Source organism: Mastacembelus armatus, chromosome 22, assembly GCF_900324485.2.
Source record: "Mastacembelus armatus chromosome 22, fMasArm1.2, whole genome shotgun sequence".
NCBI lineage: Eukaryota > Metazoa > Chordata > Actinopteri > Synbranchiformes > Mastacembelidae > Mastacembelus > Mastacembelus armatus.
Window position 1 is genome coordinate 1,222,037 of NC_046654.1, and position 20,983 is coordinate 1,243,019.

Below are 20,983 nucleotides of genomic sequence, written 5' to 3' on the forward strand. Positions count from 1 at the left end.
GGCTGCTCCACAAGGTTTGAGCACTCTGGCCACCATACTTTTACTTTTTTAAAAATGCGTTTTGCCAAAAATGTGAAGTCTGACATTAATGAAAAAGTAGACCCAGTATTTTTAATTTGTTTTTAGTTGTTTTTTCCTCTTTTAGGGAAGTTCTGTTTGATTGATAATCTTTCCTCCTCAACACTAAAGCTCAGTCTGTCTTTGTGCAGGCTCTGTCTGAGGAGGTGGAGTTCCTGCTGAGGCGCCTGGAGGAGCTGAAGGAGTGGTGCCCTGAGCAGAGCTGTCGTGGAGGCAGGGTGGCCGCCGTGACTACTATCTGGAAACGGGTATCTAGACTACAGCGCTGCACACGAGAGCTGAGAACTCGTAGCGAACAGAGAATTACAGAATGGACTGTTATCACCAAGAGTGTAAGTTGCTGTAAATACAGACATACATTCAGAACATTCAGCACTCAAAATATCCAACATAAAAAAAAGCATTCAACCTCTGGTGTTAGAAACACATTCCTGTACAGCCCAGACAGTTTAAGGCTGTATTGTTTTAACACGTGCTCCTCTCAGGTGGAGAAGGCCTCTGCTGTCCTGGAGCAGGTGGAGGCAGAGCTTCCTGATGGCTCGTGGGTGAAGGCGTCCCCAGAGGAGCTCCATGACCTGCTGCAGTCCTGGGAACAGTACCAAGACAGACTGGACTGTGAGCATCGATCCCTGTCTGCACTGGAACTGCGCACCGCTCGACTACTGGGTGTCCCCGCCCACCTGGAGAAGGCTCCTCCCACTCCTCTCTGTCAGCAGCTGCAGGCCATGCAGGCCCGATACGGCAGGTGAGATGTGACTCAATGTGGACTACGTAGCTTTATTTAGTTTAATGTTGCTGAAGAGTTCTGGTGAAGAACATTTGATCGTACATTTAACATGCAAGCTACAGTCCAACAGTCGTCGGATAACTCGGATGTTATTTAGAGATTTAAAAAGAAAAACAGACTAACAGCCCTGTGATTTAGACTAATAAGTAAGAGTATGTGGTCTGCAACTGTCCCATATGAAATAAAAAGTTTTTAATATTTTAATATTTAATACTTCAGTGGGTTGAAGGTTAGAGGTTATAACGTGATAGTTTAGATGGCTGGATGCATTTGTTTGTGTGTTTCCACAGTGTGAAAAAGAGGAGCAAGGAGGGTCTGGAGTCAGCCAGACTGGAGCTGGAGGAGAGAGAAAAAGCTTGGGAGGAGCTGCAGGGTGTCCGGGTTTGGCTGGAGACTACAGATGTTCTTCTGTCAGAGATGGAGAAGACCAGCAGCACAAAGGAGTTACAGGTGGGACACTCCTCCTCTTACACTGGCTTCATCCACTAGTTCTGCATCCACTCTGCAGATTTTGTGTGAGAGCAGGACCCAACACAAGTGTAGACATAGTAATCCACAGTGCTGCCATCACCCTATGGGGCACATGTGCACCGGTAAACAGGCCTTTTGTGTTGATGTTATCGCTTCACGAGGAACATACAACTGTTTCAAAACTTAGCAACCAAAACTTTGTAACAGAATGTTCAGGCCTGCAGGCTCTTTGTTTTTCTGTGTTCACTTCTGTCCAACCACCAACTCAGACAAACACTCTGCCCTGTGTCCCGAAACCTGAGCAGGAGCCAACGTGTCCCCATCCACTACACTTTTCATCCACACACACACACACACACACACACACACACACACACACACACACACACACAGAAACACTTGCAGGGGTTTGTGTTGATGAAAGACCTGAACAACCCTCCATCACCCCACAGCTCCCTACCCCAACCTACTCTTGAACCAGACACCTTTTGTTCACTACTGAAAGTGGATCTTCCAGGTGGCTTTTGTGGCCAATGCATTTTCATGGACACACACACACAAATACTCACACACACTTTTGCCTCTGTACTTGTGAGGACACTCACTGACATAACACAGGTCTTAGACCTGAACCTCTATGTAAACATAGTATTGACCTTACCCCTAAAACAAGGTCTTAACCCTCAAATGGCTCAATCAAGAAGTGAGGCCCTGAAAAAATGTCTTCTACAAAAAATGAAAAAATGGCTCCACCTTCCTACAGAGTCCCCAGTCTGAAAATGTACAGGCTATCAATATTTGTGTTGTCTTCTCTAAAATATATAAATGTCTGAGTTGTGATAGTTGCACAAGAACAGACGTTCTCACAGATTCTGTTCTCCCCATGGCCCCCCTGTCAGGCAAAGAAATTGTCTCCCCATGCCCTCTTCTTCCTCCCTCCCTTTGTATCTGACACACACACACACACACACACACACACACACAGTTTCCCATACAACATGCACCTCCCTCGTCCGCAGAGAATCGGACGTTTTCCGACCAAGGTAGCCTCCTTTGTATCATCTGTCACAGTTTTTCCATTTTAATGTTGGTTCTTATTGTAAAGTAGAGCCCGGCTGAGGTGAAAAGACTTGATTTTAACTGCTGAGGAACTGAAGGACTGAAGAGGTAGGCTCTGTTTGATGAAAGCAGCACAGCAGAGAGCTGATTACTTAACAAAGCAGCTTATAGGCGGTTTATTCACAGAGACATAAGATCAGTGTCTGGGTCCTTTTTGTTACAAATACTGTACAAAACTAAGGACACAGAGGTTTCTGTAAAGTTTCACCTGTTCTCACAGAAACGTTGCTGATATTGCATGTTGGAAAGTTCTTTTGAGGAAGGGGTTTGTTTTTTCACTGGTTGTCACAAAGTTGATCTGTGGCACTAAAATGTCACAAAAAGAAACAGCAAATATTGATGTTTTTACTTTTCCTGCAGAAAAAAGTTTATTCACAAGATTGTTTTCCCTCTGTGGTGTTCAGGAGATCCACATCCAGCTGTATACCCAGAAGGCTTTGCTGCAGCACATCATGGAGAGGGTGAAAATCAAGTACTCTGACACGCACACGCAGATCCCAGCCGAGATCGAAGGCCAACTGCGGGAAGTCACACCGTCACTGAAACGAGTGGAAGTAAAGGTACGTAGGAGTAGACTTAAAGGTGCAGCCCCTAGTGGTGACATTGCAGAATGCAACCTCCTGAAAAAAAAACTGTTGAAGCTGAAAGGAAATTTTGTTCTGAGCAAAAAACAAATCACAGACATCAAAGCCTGCATGTGATTCAGAAATAAACTTAGTCCAGATAGTTCCCTGTATATGGATACAGTTGTTTATAATATGGGGCACTGAACAAAAGAGGATTAGCATTTTCTATAGTCCTTACCAACACCTGTTTCCTGCTGAAGTTTTGGATATGTCTCTCTCTGATTGGTCGGTCAGGTGGGAGAGGCAGTCGAGAGGAGTGGACCCGTCCACAGGCTGGTGGCAAAGCTGTGTGAGATCCAGGCTGGTCTGAGGTCAGTTCAGAAGAGACTGGAACAGAGAAGCCCCACAGTGATGGAGGCAAAGTTCACTCAGAAGGTAGGTCAGATCATGGAGGAGTTGGACTTTTCTGTATGTGTTGTTTCTGTCATATTTGATGTACGATTTCATGTCTAAATAAACTAAACAAATCCCCAGCAAGTAAATCCCAGTCTTCATGTGCTTGTACATGCTCAGCGTGCGTGGGATGAGCTGGACGTGTGGCACTCATGTCTGGCGGCGCTGGAGGTGGACATGCAGGAGGTGGAGAAGCCGGAGGAGGCCCTGGTCCTCACAGAGAAACTGGTGGAGGTCCAGCAGTTCCACTCCCAGCTGGCCAAACAAGCCGAGCAGAGGACCACCCTCCTCAGCAAGGTCAGGACTTACTCCCTGCTTGTGCTTTCTGTTTTAATGACCGATTAGTGCCACTCAACAAGAACAGAATGACTGTTTTAGTTATTGACGCTGTCATATTGTTTGTGTTGAAGATTCATACGTGGCTTCAGGAGCATCAGGAAATGATCAAGAGCTCTAAGAGCTGGATGGCTGACGCTCAGTCATGGCTCGCTACTCCCTGCACCTACACCACAGCTAAATGTCTGAGCAGCCATGTTCACGCTCTGCAGGTCAGTACACCGTCTTCTACCACCCCGTCTTTGTGCAGTGCGAGCTGTTCGACGCTTCACGTACAGGAGATGAGACACAACACGTTTTAAAAGTTTAAAACGTTTTCATTGGTTGTTTTTGAGCAGAAACTGTTTTGTGTTGCAGATGGTGTTAGATGACTCTGCTCAGATCCGAACGACTCTGCAGGGCTTCAGTTCAGTCCTGCAGGAAATGTCGCAGGTTTGTGATGTCACGGCTCTCCAGGACCAGCTGCTCGAAGCCGATCGCCAAGTGGCCACCGTCCAGGGCAGCTTCACTGCTCCTCTGTCCCAGCTGGAGCACGCTGCTGCTGTGAGAGTTCATCTTTTTTATTTGAACACCTGTTATTCTCAGTTCTTCTGTCGGCTTACCTCTCTTTACCAAGCTCCTGATCCCACTGCTCATGTACTTTTCAGTTTTGTAAATGATCAAATTTACCGATTGATTGTAGGAGGTGGAGGCCATTGAGAGTGAAGTCCGGCGGATGGAAAACAATGTGGCTGAGATCAAGACCTTATTATCATCTCCAGAGGCTTTCCCCAGCCCCAGAGAGGAAAGTCTTAAGGTGAGTCAAGGAAAAGGTGATTGTCTGTAGTAGAAAAGACAAGTCAGAGTCAGTGAGCTCAGGATTTAACGGCTGAAACTATCAATCCTGAACAGTGAAACTTTTCATTACTGTTGCACTGGGTTATGCTATAAGACTGAAATACAGAAAATGAAGTTTTAATCATCTGGTTCTGTTTATCTGGATGCTCTTCTTGTGTGTACAGGCCGTGGAGCAGAGGATCCAGTCCATGAGGAGAACAGTGGCTGAGATCCAGAAGTGTAAACCAGGGCTTTGTCTTCCAGAGAAGGCTGAGGAGACCCTGACTGTCTTCACTGTGGTGGACATGCTCCAGACTCTGCTGCTGGAATTAGAGAAGGTCAGTTAGTCGTCAAACAAACTGTCAGTCTGACATGATGGATGTGGCCTGCACTGAACCCTTGACCTCTACTGCTGTTGTAGAAGGTCCCTGCTCTGTGCATCCAGCAGCCCCCGACTCCGATCCAAGCCAAGGCTCAGGCCCAGGAGACCCCCTCCCAGCCCCAGGTCCTGAAATCCACTTCAGAGGAGGCAGAGGTGAGTTGGTTCACTGTCCACACTATGTTTTGTGCTTTGTTATCAGGTGACTGTCTTATTTTACTGGTTCAGAGCGGTGGAGCAGATTAGGAGACGATGATTTGAATATTTTCAGTTTCTAAATATTAACGAGGGATTCACTTAAAACAGGATTTATTGGCAAATATAAAAACCTGTGTAGAAAACAGGCAAAAATCAATTGAAACAAAACGATACTGTCTCAGAACGAAGACACGGAGCAGGGTCACATCAGCATAGTTCATGTTGAAGAGGATGTACTGAAGAGATCTGGAGCCACTCTGCTGACTGTGGAGCAGTCCTCACCTGAACAGAGACAGTCCAGGACCCCTGACAGTTCTCAGGTAAGGCAGCCAGGGAGCCGTTCGTCTCACTTCTCTTGTTGAATACATCAGAACATTTACTGTTTATTCTCATGTACGTGAAATTAACATCACTCACTTGAAAATCAAACACTCACCCCTGTAATCTTGAGAGGGGACTCTTAAAGGTTTGTTGATTGATCCTTTCTGGTATGTTGGACCAAAGTGTAGACCTGTTGGTACTAACGTGCATGCATACCCACTCTGACGTGAGTTACTAACACATTTGTTGGGAATTTTTCCCTGCGTGTTTAGAGTTGAAAATGTTTGTTTTTCCTCCGGTACATTCTGGGACACCAAGCCAAAACGTATTAGCAGTGAAATATTTCCACACTGAAAACTGGCCGTCATGTTAAACTCCTGTAGTTAAGTGAAGAGGTACCAAAATATGTCTGGGACAATCTGGAAGGAAACCATAATAAAACTATTTAGAATATTTTCATTGGATGTAACGTTGCTACTGTAAAAAAATAAACTAACGAACAAGCACGTTCTCAGAGGTAAAGGCTAAAACCATAGATTCTGGCTGCAGCAGGATCAGTGGCCAGCGTACAGCTCAGTGTCCCAGATGCACTTTTGACCCGACCCCCGTGTGACCCTGCACATGATCGGTTTCCGTGTCAGCAGCGGGAGCATCAGGGCGTGCTCCAGGCTGAAGAAGGCGCAGAGAAAAAAGGGAGTGAGGAGCAGAGAGTGGAAGAAGGTGGAGGAGGTGTTTTGTGGTGGCTCTGGGATGTTTTCCTGGGCTCTTCTCCAGAGGTAATGAAGACTGAGAGCTACTGTGGACAAACCTCTTATCTGACATTCTTTCTCTTTTCTTTAAACCTCTTTTTCCCCTCGGAGCTGCTTGTTACCCAAGGTCACCTGTGTAAAACTTAGGTGGGAGGGGCTTACCACACTGGATGCGTAGCAACTAACAGAAGTAATTAAAGGAAAGTATTTGAAAGTTAATACTCTTAGAGAAGAGAGACCATACCCTGATGTTAGAAATCCACACAGCCTCTCCTATTAAACCCATTAAACCATTTGAAACAGCTGTATGAGTCATCTCTGACCTTCTTTGACCTGGGTCACTCTGCTCTCCACATCACTGTTGGCAGTTCCTTCACCTTCCTCACCATCTCCCTACTCATCACATCCCATCATTCCTTCTGCATCTCTTCATCACTGCAGTTTCCAGTTCTTCTTTTCTTCCTCAGCCTCCACTAGAGGGCAGTATAACAGTGTACAAATGAATAAGTGCAAGGTTGTCATCAGTGTTTTGCCCTGCAGCCACTTGAGATTTTGCTGTGTTTTAATATTTGTCATTGATGGTGCCAGGAGTCGGTCGTACCAGGAGAGACTGAAGCTGCGGCTGGACAAAGCTCTGAGCAGACTGGAGAAGAGAAACCGGTAACTGTCAGACATCATCACTGGCTCTTATTGAAACAATACAAAGATGAAATAGAATATAATAAAATCTAAATTCTTAGCTTCTTTGATAAGTCTGGTGATATTCTAAGTGTTTTTAATAATATGGTCAACAAATCCAGTGAAAAGACAAAAACCTACGACGTGTATCTGGCAATAGATTCTTCAGTAGAAACAAATGGAAATAGAGAAAACCAACAGATACTCACTGTTGGTTTTAATCATCTTATGGCATTTGATGACAATAAGGAGAAAACAGAATATCACCAACCTTAATCTTTAATTCATTTTACTGTTGTGATTTAGGATTTTCAGGCTTGTGTTGTGGTTTATGTGTAAAGAGTGTAAAGATACTTTGCATTTCCAGGTTGATCTTGAAAGAAACAAGGATTGTTTTGAAAAGTGCCAATAAGAGCCTTTGAATGAGTTTTATAATGTTATAACCAAAAAGATGTGACGTATTATTTAATGGGTGTGTCAGTAACTGTGTGGCTTTGATCCAGTTGTGACCTTTTTAGACTAAACGATCCGTGTATTTAACCACTGACCTGACTGATCTTCTAACCCTGCCCATGTTTCTTCAGGAGGTCCAGGGCCCCACTGACACCACAGAAGCAACTTCATCAAAACCCCTGGGCACAGTCACAACCCAGTCACTGCCTGAGAGCATGGTAAACACAACCTCGACCGTAAAAGCCTCCAGTCCCGACTCTGGGCCGCAGCAGAGATGTGTTATTTCCTAGAGCTAGAACCTGCTTATCTAGAACTTCTCCACTTCTTTTTAGTCTAAGTTAAGTCTGCTTCTAGAGCAAAACCTCCAAATCATCATGGAAAGAAGAGATTTTACTGCCTCTTGTAGAATAAACCTTAGACTTGTCATTTCTTTTCCAAAACCAATCACAAAACCTTCATCCTCTTCTAGATTGTACTTTAGAAATCACTCTGTTCTAGAACCAAAGTCTGATCTTCCACTCTTTAAAACACCACTCTTCTAGAGCCTATAGTTGATCTCCCAACTTCATCCAGATTCACCTTGAATCTAGAATCAAGTTAGGATTTCAAGGCTTCAGAGAGAATTTTCTAGAATGAATATTGGAGCTCCAACTATTTTTTTTCTAGAACCAAAGCTACTACAAGAACATGCAAACCTCTATTTCTAGAGCCAAATCTTGAAAACCCGCTTCTTCTATGACCAATATAAGATCTCCTACCTTTTTTCTAGATCCAGCCAATGTGTTGTAGTCAAATCTGGATTACAGCTTCCTACAGAAATTTGTAAAATAAGTCTTTTTCCAGAATATTGAAACTCCTAAATTCCTCTATATTCTGAGCTACTCTTCTCAAATGTTATTTCCAGAACTACACTTTTTTATACAACCAAATTTTAGGACTCCACGTCTTTTTGAACCAAATCTTGAACACTGAATTTCTTTTGTTCCCGTTGTGGATCTACCAGTCTTTTCCAGATCCACCCATAAAACAGCCAGTGCCCTCTAGAATCAAGGTTTATAGACAAATCCTCCAGATGGGCCATCTAGAATAACTATGGGAACTTTGACTCCCTTCCACAATGTGAGATCTCCTAAATTCTTCTAGACCAAAATCTTCATTCATTTTAGAATCCAGTCTAGAGCGCCTGAGTCCGACACCAGCCATAGACCTGATTCTTCTAGAAATGTCTCACTTTCAGTCCTCAGTGCATTTACATGGCAGGGAATTCCAGATGTTGGTTCAGAGCTGTGGACGTTGTGTTTACACTGGATGTTTGGTTTGTTTAATTTCTGCTTTATGAAAACTAAAATAAAGGATAGCGCTCAGTAATCCGATCAAACCAGATGTGTGCCAGAGATGAACCTTTTCCAGGTTTACGTGTGTTTACATGCAGGATTACTGGGCTTGCCCATCCTCTGCCTGTTCAGCTGGGAAAGCCCTGAGATGTGGTTCCAGTGTACACAGCTCAGACAGATGTGGGTGGTTGGGTGATGGTCCCTGTTTTACCAAAAACAGACCGACTGTATTTTAGCACGTGGGGTGGGTGGTTTTTAACAGTCTGTAATAAGCTTTTGCATGCACCTTAATTGTGATGGGTTATATGTTTTTGTAAAAGTCAGTTTTGAACTATGTTTCATGATGTTATCGTACAGGGAGCGATGACTGAAATAGTTATATCTGAGCTCATTTACCAGCAAATGCAGAGCATATTTCTTAAAAGAAACGTGTTTGCTTCCTTATATGCATCTGCCTTTTGTATTTCCATAAGCTAAACCTGACGACAAACTGTTGTTTACAGAGGTGATTGATTAACTGAGTCATGAACTGCTCAGTCCCTATATATTACTATATATAGTATATATAGTCTTCACTCTACAGCTCAGCCTTTAGGAAAACGACTTCAGGCCATGAAAATGCACTGGTTTGACATGATTACTGATTAACACACTACTGCTGGCAGGTGAAGTCCATGTAACTCCTAGTTTACTATTATAGGGACTGTACTCAGATAATCCAAAAATCCTGTTTCTTGCTCCTGTGCAAGATTTTCAAGGCTCATTAATAATGTCATCGGTTCTTCGGTGTGAATCTTAAGAGGAGCAGCTCCTGAGCTGAAACCTGTGGAGCTGCACAGTTTTCACCTGCAAGCAGCAGTACTGAGACATCTTAGTTACTTGGCATGTGCTGTACGATGTTGTTCCACTTTTGTCTTTCCATTCTGTCTACATATCCAAACAAGCACAAATAAACCCACGACAGTGATCTCGTCCTCCGTCTCTCTTTTTCTGTGTCAGGAGCTCATTGAGGGACGGGTGGGGCCTGCATGTTGGGGGGACCCAGAGGAGCTGGAGACATACACAGTATATACACAGAGAACACACACACATACTGCCCAGAACACACACACACACAAAATACTTACAGACACAGTGTAGTAACTTCACCAGTGTGTGCTCAGTGGAGACTTGACAAAGCCCGGGACAGGGTCTCAGCAGAACAAGGCCTCAGAACAGAGGCAAAGGTGGGGTCTGGTTGCACAAACTGGGCTGTCAGAACCACAGTTCCATCTACCTGTTGGTTTAGGGTTTGATGGATCCTGGGTTTGGCTGGCACACATCCTTGTGCTTGTGGTTTTGAGGTGACTCACATACAACCCTGTACTGGTTTCATTTGTATTTACCTTTAAAACATCTTTGTTCCTTTATGGATCTTTGTGAACTGACGATCCCACAGAGCCCAGGCAGTAGCAGGAAAAGCTCATTTTTAAACTCTTATTTCTAAATTTAATGATTTGTGGCCTATGATTGATCAGTTGTGACCTTAATATATTAATTTTGTTGCCTAATTTAGTGATTTGTGCACTTACATTAATGTGAAATCACTAAATTGGGCTGTGACTAATTCCCTCATTAACATCTCTCACACACTGAACCACTTACTTTTCATACAGTTTCATTTTTATCCAGGATCAAAATATAGTTTGTTATTGTGCTGCTCTTTCTATGGCAGAGAATTATTTCCAGATGATGATTTACTTTTTAAAAGTTCCTTGGTGAGGCTTTTGAAATCTTGTGTTCGCCTCCTGTTACAGCTGCAGCAGATCCTCAGTAGTAACTGCAGCAACTGTATCCTGAGCCCTGAGCCATGAAGGAATCCCAGTTATTGTGTGTGAGCTGTGGAAGTTTGAGGGCACATGCACCAAATAAATGTCATTTAATGAGCAGCTTTAAATGTCGAGGTAGAAAAGAGTAAAAGCTGAAGAACACTGGAGCCTCTAGATAAGGTTCTGATAGAACAAATGATCAGCTGCAGACTGTATGAACTGTGTCATGAGGAAGTAGGAAGGTTTCAGAGTTCAGGCTCGCCCTGCCCTTTTCTCAGCTCCACCCCTGTAGCCTCAGGCCTCTTTTCTTTCACTGTCATTCTCTCACTCTACCTGTGATAAAGAGTCGCTGTCACTGGAGCCCTGCCACCGCTTCAGGAAGTGGTTTCTGCCACAGGTGGGTGGAGCAGAGAGGGACTGAGAGAGGCAGCGGAGGAGAATTAGAGCTTCTACTGTGTACAGATCAGTAACCGCTGAAACCTGTTTAGGTAGCTTTAACTTTAAGCAGCAGTTTGCTCAGGACCCAGTTCAGCTCCTCCTCTCCTCTACTTGTGATCCTGGAGCAGGGAGGCTCAGGCAGATGTGTTGTGTTTGTGTCCCAGGGACCAGAGGAGCCTGGGCCCCCATTTGGCCCCTGCACCGGTGAAGGTGTCCTCCATGTCTGCCAGGAGAAGGTCGGACAGCTTGAACTGTGGCTGCAGAAAGCCCAGAGGAACCTGGTAGCTGCCAGAGCTGCCGGTTCATCAACCATGCAAGACTTCGTGGAGCAGCAACTCCTCACCTGTCAGGTAGGCTCCGCCTCCCAGGGACCAGCCACTCCCAGGACATACAGGTCAAAACCATCTGGATAAAAATGGCTGAAAAGTGTTTTTAGACACCAGGGTTACATATAATAAACAAATTAAACAAAGGCATCATTTACCAAAAACAAAGGAGCCTCTTAAATATATTTTGTTTCAGTTCCTGTTTGAAGACAACAAAGAGAGTCACTGCTTGAAGAACTAAAAGTTCTAGTTTTTCAGCCTAAGATCATGATCCTGCTTATCGTCTGTCTGTGCACAATAAGCAGCTAAGAATAGCAGCAGTCAGGTCATGTGACTTTGCAAACATTTCAAGTTGCACAATTAAGCTTCAAAAGCAAAACATGCCGAGTCTTTTTCAAACTCACGCTGCTTATTTCAAATCTTGCAACATCAGCAAAGTTAAGAAACTACGATCAGCTCAGGTTCACGTTTGTCCTGCTTTGCTTTGTCGTCACCTCGTACATGATGTAAGAACATCAGTCACATCTGGCTGCCTACAGGCAGGGGTCAAAGTTCATCAGCCGAAACACGTTGACGTGTGTGAGCCAACAGCTGGATGTTATAGGTCTGAGTCACAGGTCAGGGGTCACACACACACACACACACAACACAGTAGTCATGTTTATACATTTGCTGTGGGTCGGACTGTGTTTAACACAAGCTGCTTCTAAAATTAGTTTTGCTGCTTGTCAAATGATTAAGTTATTTTCTTTTTGACATAACATGCATTGGTCTAAAATGTTTATTAGATTAGATTATTGATTATTAATAAACATCAGGGGGCTGATTTAAGCCCATTCACTCATTATAAACTACGAGCTGCAAAAAAAAGTAGATGTTTTTAATTTTCACCTAATTAAAGTGGAGATTTGTGAAAAGTTGCACTGATCATGTTTTACCACAATTTGTTTACCCAGACTTTTCTGTTTTATTCCCACTGCCCTGAGCCCTTAAATTTTAACGTACATGTGAGCTCTTACCATCGTTCCTGCACACAAACTGTGTGTCACTGTTCTCAGGTCAGAAACAAGTCCAGCTGCTGCTGTTTGCACTGAGGGTGCAGTCTGGCTGCAGAGCTGACGACCAAACTGACAAAAATCAACAAGTCAGGTGTTGAAGTTGGAAACATGTCTCAGACTAAACGTTAGAACACGTTGCAGCCTCTTCGGTTCATACTGAATGTGTGACACACTGATTTATTCCAATGAAACTTCAGCTGTGTTCAGACCGAAGCCTCCATCAGATCAGAGTCTTATTAATGAGTCATATCTAGAGTCTGGATTCTGAATAATTGCTTTATTCACATTATTTCTGCTTTAGAGGCTGCAAACTCTGCAGAAATAAACATTGACATTTGACTGTGCGTAGTGCCTCCTCTAGGCAGATGAATGTAGTGAAGTAAGGACATCATTAAAATGTTTCCTCAGTCATTAAGTGGAGAAAAGCTAGAAACTGGTCATACTGGTATGTTTTTAAAGATACTTGGTGTCTGGTGACGCAGCTGCTGGTGTAATAATGTTCAGTCGGTAGAGTCATGTCCTCACAGGCCAGAGCTTCGGCAGGTGTTTTCCTCCCTCCTGACCCGGAGAGAGAAACTTGAGCCTCCATTAAAGTTTCAGGGACACGTCATCTTTCGCTGAAGCTCTGTGAGCAAACAAACGGCGGCTGTGCCTTCACATTGTTCTTAAATGAGCTTATCGACCGTTTTGATCTTTGTTTAAGGTGTGAGATAGAGAAAGAGGAGAAAGAGACTGTAAAAGTCAAATAAAAACAGGTGTGGCATCAACCTTTGTCTGATATAACAATATTTAAGTAGCAAAAAAAGATAAAACAGCTTCTGTGTTTTTCCTTCTACTGGAAATTGTTTAAAATACATTTTACCTGCTACCAAATTTGACACCCGATTTAAATTTTGCATTTAGTCTTGTAATAAAAGTGTTTAGTCATTTTGTCCAGTTTAGTGATGAGGGTGTGTTTGTGTTAACGTGCAGGAGATGCTCCTGGAGATCGAGCGGAAGGCGGCGAGCCTGACGTCACTCGGCCCCGTCGCTAACGTGCAGCAGGACGAACTGGGAGCTGTGGGATCCCAGCAGGAGGCGGCTGAGCTGCTCCTCTCCAAACTGGATCTCCTGAAGGGGAACCTGGTCTCCTTTCAGCACCTGCTTCAGGAGCGACAGGGAGAGGAGGAGCCACAGGGACAGGTGCTTACAGGGTGTACGACTTTTTAGACTGTGGACTTTATACCAATGAGAATCAGGTGTTGGTCAGTAACATATGGTTGTATAGATGTTTAAGATGTTTGGATTTACTAATGTGGATCTAATGATGTGGAGGAATTCCTCAGTGAGGATGAATACATCATAATTTCCTGTGTTTGCCCACAGCAGTCCTTAGCTCACCCTGAGCGCCACCTCCAGTCTAGGCTGAAGCGCAGCGGCAGTGTCCAGGAGATCTTGTCCTCACCTAGAAACCGACTCCTCAGGCAGAGCAGCCTGCAGCAGCAGAAGGTACGGGGCCCTCCTCACTGCTCCAGGGTCCAACACAGACCCCTGTAATTCTGGTCTCAGTATTTGAAGTCTTCTGTATGTGGCGTTTTTGTTGGGCAGGAGCTGGAGCAGGAGCTGACTGAGCAGAGAGGACTGACTCAGGCCATCGCCCGGCAGGGCAGCAGAGCTCGACTGTACAGCCCAGAACCAGAGGACCAGAGCCCACACCGCCCACAGTAATGGAACTATACTATTATCGCTGTCTCTGCTCTCTGCTGTACATACGACGCCCTTTAAAATAATGTGCGGGTGCTAAGTTTTCCTAGTTTAACCTGGATTCTTGTTTTTGTTTTAAAACACGGTGACGTCATCATCCGAAAGTGACTGTGGCAGCGGGTCGAGGTGTCTCACAGCCGCAGCATCCTCAGTTCAAATCAAACAAATCACTTTTCCATCTGTATCTGCTCTTCGTTTCTGATTCGACAAACTTTAAAACAAGAATCATGAGAATCAATATTAAATCATATAAAATAAATAATACAATAAATAATTCTAAATTATTATTATTATTATTATTATTATAAATAAAAACCAAACATTTTAGTATATAAGAGGAGACTAGCAGGACCAGGAGCAGACAGCTCCAGTCCGGCACCGGCTCAGAGAAAGAAGTGACAGGAAGAGCAAAAGGAAACCAGAAATGAAGTGAAGTGTTAATTTTCAGCTTTCTCTGCCCGTGCAGGTCGGCTCCTGCTGGGGCTGATGTGCAGGAGAGTTCTGCTCAGAAGAAGTGGGATCACCTTCGCGGTCGGCTGCTGGCTTTGGAGAGCTGGCTGCTTCCTCCCCCTGAGGTACGCCCTTAATCATGAGTGCTGAAGTGCTTGATTATCACTTCGCAAATAGAGAAAAGCAAAGAAAATCGGTGTTCTCACCAGGCTTGATTATCACCTTCTCTGAGCAGGAGGCACTTTGTTGTGTCTTTGGTGTTATGGGAACTCCCGCAGGGCTGGATAACAGTCCTGTGTGTCTGACTTTTCTCCTGATGGTTTTCTCCCCCTCTCTATACGTGACAGCTTCTCTGTGACTCTCTCCTCTCTCTGAAGGTGACAGACTCATCTCTGCGGCTCGGTGATGGAACAGCAGGATGTATGATTGGCACACAAAACCTCAAAGAGCTCCAAACCCACATTAGCCACCTGAGAGAGCTGGGACATGAAGCTGCAGAGCTTCAGAGTCTGGTGAGGACCAGACATCAGTGTTTCTAATATATGTAATATATGACACTCAGGCGGTGACATCTGACCTCACCTCCAGTGAGTTTCAAGATAAATCAGAGACGCAGCAGGACAACATTTAACAGTTTGACCTCCCTGACTGCAGGTGTCCTCTGGGACCAGCTCCCACCAGAGTCTGGACGAGGGTTTGTTTCATGTCCTGTGGGGGACGTCCTTGTCCCTGTCCTCCATCAGCTCCCTGCTGCTCCCGCCTGCTGGGGCCTCCCAGGATGAAAAGGCACAGCTGACGCTTCTGCAGCTGCAGGTGGTTCACGTTCATTAAAGTCCAGATAGTGTCCAGAAATTAAAATCACTGCCCTACCTGAGATACGTTTCTAGCTGAATTATCTCACACAAACTTCACTGTTTTCGCACCTTATGCCAAAAAAACTGACCAAAAAAAAAAAAAAGTATCCATGACATCTGAAGTTCTACAGTCTCACTGACATTATTTTGTTCTGTCCCTTTAGAGTCTCTCTGCTGAGATGGCCACCCTCGGCAGCGAGCTGGACTCTCTAGGGTCAAAGGTCGGTGGTGTCCTGGGATCCGAGCGTGTCCAGCGCTGCGTCGCTGACCTGAGCAGAGTCCTTCCTGTGGTCCGAGCTGCAGCGACAGGCAGAGAGCAGCAGCTCAGAAACCTGCAGGAGGCGACTGCCCAGCAACAGGTCTGAAGAGTGGCCTGACATGTTTAAATAACTTTAACATGTGATCTTAATCATGTGTGTCAGTGTTATCGATCTGTGTGAGTTTCCCCCTGCCTGTATCAGCGTTACAGTAACTCACCTTCCCTACAGAAAGAAAATGAATCTGCCTCATTCATATACTCTGTTTTATTATTAGTCCAACAATGAGTTTGAATGGAAATAACCTTTTCTTGCCTGTTCAGCAGAAAACACGTGCTTGCATGCACAGTTTACAGCGTCTGTCTAACCCACAGAGAAACCTCAGAGAGTTGCATGCAGCCTTCACCTCTAACCAGTCGACCGTCCACCAAATAACCAGTGACCCCAGTGGAACGCAGCTGCAGGTATTGTGTCCATGGAGCATTACTAGTTGTTAACTAGGCAGGAACATACAGCCGTAACGTCTCCGTCACAGCGTGCATGTGTTTAACTCCTAGGCTGTGGTTCAGATGCAGGAGCGTCTGCAGCTGCAGGTCAAGCAGGTGAAGTCGCTGCTGAACGAGGCCGAGCAACACGACCCACCTGCCCCTCTCGTCCACCAGGCTGCACAGCTACAGGTATGATACGGCGTGTTTAACCCCTGGGTCAGGTGTTGCAGCAGTGAAGTTTACTGAATAAAGAGACTCCTAAGTAAGAGACGGTTCAGCTTGACCCTGCTGAGTGCGTGTCCTTCCTGTGTGCAGGATGAGCTCCATGCTGCCCTGGGAGGTGTTGGCTCCTGCTGTGAGGAGCTGAGGAGCAGCGTGGAGCTGCAGCAGATGTATGAGCGGCTGCTCCACAGCATCCAGGAGCTGCTGACTCTGGGCTCTGAACGCCTCACGCCTGATGCGGAGCTGCAGGGCAGAGCTCAGCTCCAGCAGCAGCTCAGCAGACACAGGGTCAGTTTGAAATAATATCTACTAATAAAAGCTTAAAATCATCGTCTTTGACATTATGCACCTTTTCTGTTATCAGACGTTCTTCCAGTTCCTGGGCCATCATTTCAGGATCCTGCAGTACCTGACTGGGAGACTCCCAGAGAGCGCCCTCCGGAAGTGGGAGGGTGTAGTGACGGGCCTGCAGGATCAGGTGGCCAGACTGCAGCAGCACGGACTGGAGCGGGGAACCAGGATGCAGGAAACATTACAGGTAGTACACACAAAGCAGAGTATTTACTGCCAAAGAAAGTAAATATTAAGTAAAGCACAAAGGCCATCAATACATGTTTTCTCTCTTCTATATTCCAAATCCTAATTTGTGCATAAGTAATTATGAAACTGGGAGTACTGTGAAATGGGGTTTCAAACAGAAAGGACAGTCAGTTCACCAAAGTAACTAAGTCAGTCTATAAGAAGCTAATAACTGATATTATCCATTATTCTTGCACCATCTCCCTCAGTTGTGGTTACAGTGGGAAGCAGACAGGGCCTGGTCAGACTCCCTGCTGAGAGACATCCAGACTTCATTTCCCAAGATGCACGATGGGGGTGATTCTGAGGAGCAGATATCAGAGAAGCTCTCTGCCTACCAGGTAATTTTCATTAATCAGTGTTCTCTCTCTGAGCGTTGGAGCATTTTGCTAATGTGGAGACTATTGTCCAGGCTGCACTCAGAACCTGAAGGGCTGAAATATAAGCAAAAGGCTGTTTTCTGTGGAGGCACATGATGTTCCTTGGCTTTAATATGAGTTATTAGCTGAGCTGAGACTCATGTCTCTTAATACTCTGCTGTGGGATTGGAAAATGTGTCTGCTATTCCTACAGTAGGCGATGCAGTGTGTCCAGTGGTCAATAAGGTGTGTATGTAGTAACATGAATGGAGGTTCAGTTTTATGTTTTCAGAATCAACATTAATACGATAAATTAGCCGAGCAGAATGTTTTATGTTGATGTTACTGCAGGAGGTGGTGCGTTTACAGTGTCTACATATGTGTTAGTGTTAGTGTCTGCATGTGTACAGGTGTGTCAGTGCCGTAAAGGTGTGTTTGTGTGGTAGGAGCTGGGTGTCGTTCTGCAGGAGAACCAGGCGCGGCTCAGTCGGATGCTGGAGGCGGGGCTCCGACTGCAGAAGCTGGGGTGCAAAGCTGTGGTGGTGCCCACCGACGAGCTGGACACGCACTGGAGGTCTGTGCTCAGGAGAGCAGAGCGTGAACGCACCAACCTGGACAGAAAAAGGAAACTGAGCAGCAGGTACGTGATGAGATTTGTCCATTACTAGTGAAAAGACTAGAATTTGTCTTATATTTTTATTGACACATTGAAAAAGCATCTTTCCCCATGTTGCTGACAGGTGACCTTCCACATGATGACAGGTGTGATATTGAATGTGCTGTTTTCCACCAATCAACAGGTTTCTTCATGACTCTGCTGCACTGGTTGGCTGGATGGGCTTGGCCAGAGAGCTGATTGACAGATGGAGTCAGGTGACTGTCTCAGCCAATGAGGAGATGGATGCTGAACGGAGGCGGGACCACTACCTGCAGCTCGTTGTGAGTAGAGTTTGAGACGGCCTAAACCTTCCATACATTTACTCTCTCTTTAAACACCGAGCAACAAAACGTGACCACAGCTTCAAGCTTCCTGTTGCCCTGATACCGACTGGACTTCAGGATCCTGAGCTCTGTCCACATACATGTAGATCTAAACAGAACTGGAGCGTGTAGTTTTGATGTTCAGCACACACCAGCTGTATTTTGGCTATTTCTTCATGTAAGGGACAGAATCTCACAGACCGGTTATGTTTTAGGCTTTGATCAAAGAGCTGGAGGCCAAATCCGAGCTGAAGGTGGCGGTGATAGGTGCCGGCACCCGCCTGGTCCAGATGTGGGAAGCAGACGGAGACTCCGATAGAAATCTGAAGGATGAAGCTGCTCCTCCCTCCTGTAGTCCGGGCCTGGATCTCTGCTCCATCAACACCCAGCTCAGACAGATAGAGCTGGACTGGTCCAGTCTGCAGGCTGATGTCCCTGTGGTCCAGAACACTCTGCATAAGGTGAGGAGGTTCCTGTGTGACTTCCATAAGACAAATACACCCAGCAGTCAGGCTGTTAGGTACAGTCTAACCCCACAGTCCTCTTCAGTGTTCCTTCAGTCTAATCTCTTTTCTGAATATTTACGAATTTTATTTAAATTTTAATCTGCAGTTTGTTTTTTACTCCACTTGATCACAGTTCATTTAAATGGTGAAGTGAGCAAACAAAAGGAATTCTTGCTTTTCTGAATGTCAGACCACAGTTAGTTTAAAGATGCCCACTGTGCAGCACAATACCATCCTGAGGGCTCTTCTCTCACCTGTCTTCTCCTTCCCACTCCTTCTCTTTTGCTCTTCTATCTTCCAGACCTCTTCACCTCTCAGCTCCCTCTCTCCTTCATTCCCTTGTATCTCCGTCTTCCTGCTGCTCTTATTATTTCTGTCTGCTCTGCTGCTTCCTTCTCTTCTCTGAGGAAATCATGTGAATACTCAGGGTTTGTATTCCCAAGTTAAGGCCATGAATGTGGTTTTAAATCTTCCTAATGTGTCTGAAGACTCGTTTTGTTTTTGACGTAAAGGTATTTTTCCAGATGTTTACTAAAACTTCACAGCCTGAATATTCGTTTAAAATGACTGGTCATTCACTAAACACTGACAACATTCTCTCCTCTTCCTCAGTGGTGGATGAAGACCTTGACCCAGCAGGGGGCGATGCCGGAGCTGCAGGCCTGGCTGGGAGCTGCTGAGTCCCAGCTGCAGGAGCGTCGCAGCAGAGTCGACCCAGCTTCCTCCGCTAACACTGATCTCACACAGCTTCTAAAATACTGCAAGGTAGAGATGGACTGAACGGCGAAACACTCCTGATTAGAAAAGTGTTATCAGGTGCTGCACTGAAGCACGGTCCTGAGAGGCTGTCAGGCTGACTCTCTCTCTTCCATCCATGACTTTTCTCTCAGGACTGTCAGGCTGAGATCTCGGCCCATCAGTCCACCCTGGACTATGTCAACCAGTCGTTTCTGATCTGTAGTACTGAGGAGGACCATAGGGAGCGCTATGAACACAACCGGTTTGCAGAGGACCAGAGCTGTCTCAATCATCGGTGGCTCAGTTTGCAGGAAACGCTCAACTCTCAGGTCGGACAACAAAATCCAGACTCAAGGTCCACTTACTGGTTTCTCCTGCAGTGAACGGGGTTTCTGAGTTTTCTATATTCGTATTCTATGTGTTTGGTTTTCTAAACATCTGATTTCAAAAATTTGGGATCACTGTGGTGCCTACAGTAACAGAGGGGTCACAGGCCACAGGCTGAACAACCTTCATCACAAAATGAATCTGCTTTTTGTTTGGCTCTGATTTCCTCTTTGTCTTTAAATTGATAAAATGCTTAGTGAGATACAGAATAACTGTCATTTCTGACTGAAATCTTCAGGTTCACCAGTTGCAGCAGGATTTGAGGAGCAGAACGGAGCTCGAGGCCCGACTGCTGCAAATCAACACCTGGATTACAGATCAGAACCTGTGGCTTGACTCGGCTCAGACGCCCAGCAGCCAGACGGAGCTCCACAGGAGCATCAACACTTGCCAGGTCAGAGGAACTTGGCTATGTCAGCTTGAATATTTTAGTTAAGTCATGTTCCTCGAGGGTTGTTGACCCTTAAGTCGGTTCATGAAACTTAAACACACAGTTTAAAATCTCCTCCTGTGTGTGTGTCAGGACCTGGAGGAGAAGATCAGGCAGAAGTCTGCAGCTCTTCAAGAGCTGAGAGACGGACTTCGTGACGGCCGAGGAAACAGCCGCTGGGATTTTATCTCTCGGACAGACGACTCCATCCAGGCCTGTGCGTCCCTCCGTCAGCAGGTAGGAGACAACAAACAGCAACATCCTGTACTGGAAGGAAGACCAGCATTTAAAGAATAAATGAAAATGAAAAGTATGCAGAATTTATCCGTGCTGTGGTTGTGTGAGCAGCTAAAGTCTCTGGTAACACAAGTGTTTGGTACTTGTCAGTGTCTCCGTCTGATCAGATCAGATCACGTCTTGTCTTTTTCAGAATGAGGCAGTGAAACTCAGACTGGTTCAGGCTCAGCAGCTGTGGGACCGTTTGGACAAAAACCTGAATACGTTGGTGCTGAGAACAGTGAGAACATCTCAGACTGTGGATTATCACAGCAGCCCTCAGCTGTCTCTGCAGGCACAAACAGCTATCAGTCGAAGGCTGCAGGTAGGAGCTCCTGCATGTAG

General features: G+C 45.4%; 1 protein-coding gene across 1 annotated transcript in view; it reads left to right on the forward strand.

The window, feature by feature from the left end:
- syne2b (spectrin repeat containing, nuclear envelope 2b) overlaps positions 1–20,983 on the forward strand; it is a 105,702-nt gene that overhangs the window by 60,064 nt on the left and 24,655 nt on the right. Inside the window, exons 68-103 of the mRNA XM_026305251.1 lie at positions 210–410; positions 564–823; positions 1,156–1,315; positions 2,860–3,015; positions 3,316–3,456; positions 3,595–3,771; positions 3,885–4,022; positions 4,168–4,353; positions 4,493–4,606; positions 4,812–4,964; positions 5,048–5,161; positions 5,386–5,523; positions 6,166–6,300; positions 6,862–6,933; positions 7,536–7,688; positions 11,035–11,334; positions 13,341–13,550; positions 13,734–13,856; positions 13,956–14,071; positions 14,578–14,686; positions 14,939–15,073; positions 15,216–15,374; positions 15,580–15,774; positions 16,047–16,136; positions 16,230–16,349; positions 16,476–16,670; positions 16,747–16,920; positions 17,171–17,302; positions 17,767–17,960; positions 18,121–18,259; positions 18,517–18,762; positions 19,420–19,572; positions 19,698–19,874; positions 20,171–20,326; positions 20,456–20,599; positions 20,793–20,963. Coding sequence (XP_026161036.1) covers positions 210–410; positions 564–823; positions 1,156–1,315; positions 2,860–3,015; positions 3,316–3,456; positions 3,595–3,771; positions 3,885–4,022; positions 4,168–4,353; positions 4,493–4,606; positions 4,812–4,964; positions 5,048–5,161; positions 5,386–5,523; positions 6,166–6,300; positions 6,862–6,933; positions 7,536–7,688; positions 11,035–11,334; positions 13,341–13,550; positions 13,734–13,856; positions 13,956–14,071; positions 14,578–14,686; positions 14,939–15,073; positions 15,216–15,374; positions 15,580–15,774; positions 16,047–16,136; positions 16,230–16,349; positions 16,476–16,670; positions 16,747–16,920; positions 17,171–17,302; positions 17,767–17,960; positions 18,121–18,259; positions 18,517–18,762; positions 19,420–19,572; positions 19,698–19,874; positions 20,171–20,326; positions 20,456–20,599; positions 20,793–20,963 — 5,736 coding nt within the window. The remainder of the gene's footprint in view (positions 1–209; positions 411–563; positions 824–1,155; positions 1,316–2,859; positions 3,016–3,315; positions 3,457–3,594; positions 3,772–3,884; positions 4,023–4,167; positions 4,354–4,492; positions 4,607–4,811; positions 4,965–5,047; positions 5,162–5,385; positions 5,524–6,165; positions 6,301–6,861; positions 6,934–7,535; positions 7,689–11,034; positions 11,335–13,340; positions 13,551–13,733; positions 13,857–13,955; positions 14,072–14,577; positions 14,687–14,938; positions 15,074–15,215; positions 15,375–15,579; positions 15,775–16,046; positions 16,137–16,229; positions 16,350–16,475; positions 16,671–16,746; positions 16,921–17,170; positions 17,303–17,766; positions 17,961–18,120; positions 18,260–18,516; positions 18,763–19,419; positions 19,573–19,697; positions 19,875–20,170; positions 20,327–20,455; positions 20,600–20,792; positions 20,964–20,983) is intronic.